Source organism: Naegleria lovaniensis (assembly GCF_003324165.1).
Source record: "Naegleria lovaniensis strain ATCC 30569 chromosome Unknown tig030, whole genome shotgun sequence".
Lineage (NCBI taxonomy): Eukaryota > Heterolobosea > Eutetramitea > Acrasida > Naegleriidae > Naegleria > Naegleria lovaniensis.
Genome location: NW_025407852.1, coordinates 248,770 through 253,736, shown reverse-complemented (window position 1 = coordinate 253,736; position 4,967 = coordinate 248,770). Strand labels below are relative to the sequence as shown.

General features: G+C 36.6%; 2 protein-coding genes across 2 annotated transcripts in view; both read left to right on the top strand.

Moving 5' to 3' along the window:
* C9374_007678 (uncharacterized protein) overlaps positions 1–1,433 on the top strand; it is a gene marked incomplete at both ends in the record, with an annotated part of 2,873 nt that extends 1,440 nt beyond the window's left edge. Inside the window, 2 exons of the mRNA XM_044697669.1 lie at positions 1–41; positions 116–1,433. The exon at positions 1–41 is cut by the window's left edge and continues 550 nt beyond it. Of these exons, the coding sequence (XP_044546302.1) occupies positions 1–41; positions 116–1,433 (1,359 nt within the window). The remainder of the gene's footprint in view (positions 42–115) is intronic.
* A 152-nt stretch (positions 1,434–1,585) lies between these two features.
* Positions 1,586–4,436, top strand: C9374_007677 (uncharacterized protein; the record flags this gene model as incomplete). Its single annotated transcript, XM_044697668.1, has 3 exons — positions 1,586–1,814; positions 1,873–2,395; positions 2,477–4,436. 3 exons carry the CDS (start codon positions 1,586–1,588, stop codon positions 4,434–4,436), a joined length of 2,712 nt encoding a protein of 903 aa, XP_044546301.1.
* Between the last annotated feature and the right edge of the window lie 531 nt (positions 4,437–4,967).

Here is a 4,967-nt window from a genome sequence, read left to right as displayed (position 1 = left end):
GATTCTGGGATTATTGCTTTACGATATTTATGCTTCTGTTTGTTCTGATTGGAGTTGCCATTGTCCTATTAGTAGCTGTGTTCTATCACAACCGAGTAATTTTTATTATTGATAGTGAATGTAATGCTCTCGGAAAGAAGGATATTATTTTACCTTCCAATCTTGTGAGTTCATTTTGGAAACGATGTCAGACAGCAGGAGATAGTCAATATCCAACATCATTTAACTATGCTTTGAAAGATATTAAATGTATGAAATCCACAAGCTATGGAAGAGTATTGAATACTGGAAAATTATCAAATTTGAAAAAGACAATTGTGAATAACGTCGTTTCAATCGCAGATACATTTTTACAGGAGAAAGGAGTTTGTGACTCACAAAGAGCTACTCTCCTCAAGATTCAAAACAAGTACAAAACCTATGCTGCAAAACTTAGCAACAACCAGGATGTCAATCTTCCCAAGTATTTCAAAACATACACTCTAACTCAAGCTTTTGAGCAAGCCCTTGCAACAAACAATGCAAATCAAAAAGATTCACTTGCTGACAAGAAAGTGTCATGGTATTCAACTGTACCAGAATACAAAAACATACCAGATCAGGATGGAATAGCCACATTTGGTGTTGCTCTTTCTTCAAAATTTGATGAAGCACAATGGGATTCTGTTTTACGTCACGAATCTAGTGACTCTAGTTCCAGACTATGGGTTAGATTGAATCTCACCGAGACAGTTCCTCTTTTCACAACTGATAATTTTGATCACTTGACAAATTTCGTGGTGTCTGACACGGCCAATCTTACCCAATTTTATGAAATTATCAACCAACAAGTCCAAGATAATTACATTAAGGGCTTAATTCTTAACCAAACTGATTTTGTCATCAGCTATACTGAAATGAGAGCTGAGCTCATGTTGTTGAATCTTGCCAGAATTAATAGTGGTGACAGAGGAAACGTAATGGCTGAAGCTTCAATGATTGTAGGCGTTCCAAATGGTGACTCCATTGATCAGAGAATTTTGTTGACTTGGGGTGATGTCAAAGAGACACCTCAAGAAGGAATTTTACAAAGACTTGCTGAAGGAAATCTTCAATCTTCATTCATGGTCCAAGGCTTTTCAAAAGATTCTGTATTTAGCCAAGATCTCCTTAATGTTGTCGATAGAATGGACAGCACGTACACTTTCACCACAACTGATGTTATTTGTAACACTAGATCACAAACTACGATTGATAAGATTGACTTAAACAAATGTAGCTTGCTGAAACGAGTACTTCAATGGAATCAAGACACGGCCTTTACCTCAATTACCGCACCAACTCTTTACAATCCCTCGAACAAGTTTTATCTTGGCCTCAAGCTTTACAAATCGTCCAATGTTGATGTTTTTGAAGAATTAGCTAATGGCAGAGCTGATGAATTCCACTTTTAAAATTTGCTGTACTTTTTACAAAATTAAGAGTGCACAATGGAAAAACTCCTGCTAAAATTTGCCAGCGTTATTTTGTAAAAAGTTTGCGTGCGACATTAAAACTTTCTGCCCTTCTCCTTTGTGATGGAATAAACAAAAAAATTTGGTTTACAATGGCACGAACCAGACAAACAGCAAGGAAGGGCATTTGTGGAAAAGCACCACGAGCACAACATTACACTCCACACACTTGCTCCAAATTTCGTGAACTCATGATCAAGAACGATCAATCCCAACACACCGATATCATTTCACGATTGGCTCCCTATTCCCGATGTGCCAAGTTGGCAAGATTTTGGATATTAAAGGACTTGCAACAACAAACTCATGACGATGATGCTCGTTTGAAGCAAAATTCAAAAAAACCATCCATGCAATGATGATCCAACGAGTACACTAGAACAACAAGAGAACGTTTTACAATTACTTCAATCATTACCTCTTGATGTCAAAATTGATATCATTACTTTTATTCCGACCACTTCTCTGCTAGTACCTCCGTATGTCAGGCATACACAGACGGGAGCCAAATTGAAAGAACAAGTGGATCCTTGGTGGTTTTCTTTAATGAAACATCGATTGATTAGTACATCCTTTAAATCGGTTCTTGAAAATATCATTTGTAAAAGACTTTCACGAGAGGGTCTAGATGCTTCTGATAGTGTACTTGTTCGACCTTCTGCTTTAAAGCGTCATCCCATTTGGAAATTGTTGGAAATTCAGGAGAGATTCATGACGTTGCAAGCAAATCCACCTCATAATGAAAAATTACAGAGCCAGGCTGATGAAGCTCTTGCTACAGTGCCTGAAGGCAGTAATGTCCTTGTCGAAGGAGAGTGCGTTTGGAACGCCATGTTACATTTTACGGGTAGTCCTGCCAAGTTCTATACGATCCAATTAATGGTCGATGGAAAAAACTACTGGTAAGTAACTATTATTAAGTATTTCATTAGTAGTTTTTCTAATATTGTTCGCATGATCATATATATAATGCATATTCCTAGTGTTTTTACTCGATGGGGCCTTTTTGGACAAACGGGACAAAAGAAAATCATTATATTTACATCGTTGATGGAGGCAAAAGCTGAATTCAGAAACAAATTTAAAGACAGAACAGGAAATGATTGGGAAAATAGATCGAATTTCCAACTTGTGGTAGGAAAATATAACTTGGTTGACATGTCTAATACTAGTATCTCTACCGTGGAATCAAACACTGAAACCTTTAATTTTGACAATTCCTTATTTCCTCCAGTAACCACATTTGGAACTGTTTTACCACCCTTACATACTTTTTCCACAACATCCAGCAATAGTACTGAACAACAACAAGAAGAAGAGGATACATTGATGTCTGAAATGATGCAAAGAGATTTAAAAGACTTGGAAGATGAACTTATTGAGGACGTTAAACATCTTCCACACTTTAACCTCATCACTTCTTTCTTGGATGAAGGCTATTCTGTTGATGCTGATATCATGAAACCAATTCAAGAATGCAAGTCTATGATTCAACAAGCCTTTTCAGAATATAACTCTCGAACAAATACTTTGCATCTACCACAAGTTACGAATCAGTATTTGAAATCTTTAACTGTTTCCATTGCCAGCGAACACGATTGTTACATGTGTATGGAATTATTGCATTCATTACAGAATTTAGAACATGTAACCTTAATTTTGTATTCCTATAGTATTTTTTACTCGTTCGCCAACCTGATACAAGTTGGTATGGAATATCCTTGCATGAAGCATGTGAAATTTATATGTTTGAGTTCGAATACGGGTTTTGGTTTTCCTGACATCATGATGTTGCTGACCACCCTTTTTCCTGACATTTCTAAAATAGAGTGTGAGGGATTTATGTGTAACGAAATTTCTGCCAACATTCAATCTTCTATTGCACAGTACCAAGAGATTGAGATTGTTTACAAGAATATGAATGCGGATTTGTTTGAACAAGTGTGTAGCACTTACAACATTTATCCTTTTGTAAGCAGCCCAGATGTCTACACTTCTGTAGTTGTGGATGAAGACGTGCCAATCATAGAAAAGAAGAAGATTATTGAATACTTGGTACCACATTTTGATATGAAAGATCATCATTGGGTAAATAGTCATTATCAGTTTCAAAACCCACAATTAGCGCCTTTGTATCAGTACACGATTTATTTGATGAACAAACATGGACAACATTTTGGTAGCCATAGCGACTTGAGCTTTTCAACAATCTCAATGCAATATGGTTATGACATTTGCAGCAACATGTTAGAATCCATCCCATACTTTTCCTCAAGCCTCTCTCAAGATTTGATGAATATGTTCGAAGAGAAGTTGAAGAAAAAAGAAGCCAAACTTAGTTTGAATGATTTTTTGGGGACTCTTCTTCACAGCACCGACTATGGAACGATGTTACAAGTTTTTACTCGATTTAAGAATTATTTACCTGAAGAGGATGCAAAAAAACTATTCAAAAGATTTGTTTTGTACAAGAATCATGATTTACATGTGAATTTATTTAATTATTTATTACATTTTCAAGCTCCAAGACATGTGCTGGATTACATTTTAGATTTCATGACTCCTGAAGATTTATTAGAAACAACTGTCATGTATTCTGAACAGCCAGAACCTGGTCACTATACCGTCAATACCTTATTGACGGCCATTCTTTCTAGTTATGTGTCAGATCAGTTCATTTTGAAGATTATTGAAAAACAACCACTTCTTGTCAATATGAGTACTGGCTTGGAAATTACACCACTCCACGCTGTATGTGCAGACACATCAAGATGGGGCTTAATTCCATACCTCGTTGAGCAATATCATGCTGATGTTTTTGCAAAGGACAAGAAGGGTCGTACTCCCTATCAGTATGCTTTGTATCAATGTCCATATCGGGATGCAATTCCTGCATGTCTGAGAATGTCAGGACAAGAAATGGATACCAATAATGGCTTGTGAAATTGTGATGCGAATGAAATATATTTTGCAAGTTCCAACTTCTGCTTGTTTTTTTAGTGTAAAAAAAACACGGGTGGCCAACTCAAGCGTATTTTTTCGTGAACAAAACAAGCTGCAAGAGAGAATTTCGCTGGGGATTTTTAATAAAACTACGATCATAGTACGATTTTATAATGATTTCAACCCCTCAAAACTTGCCAATGCAATATTTTGTTGCTGACACGTGAGGGAAACACTACTTAATTTTTGGGGCGTCAATAAGTTGAATTGGCATTACAAGAGCCGTGGTGGTAACGTCGTAAAACTTTGTCACGTCCAGGGTGGTATAGTATTGAAGGGGCCCTTACCCCTCTTCGTCATTATCAACACCATCTCTCTCAAACCACAACTCTTACATTGAGAAATGTGTTGTGAAATTGTTGCTAAAATGTTTTCGAACTTCTCTTCGAAGAAAAGGGTGTTAACAAAAATTTTCAATTTGTGGAGTACAATGTGATTGAGAAGAGTTTGAAAATAACACCAAGCCCGTCA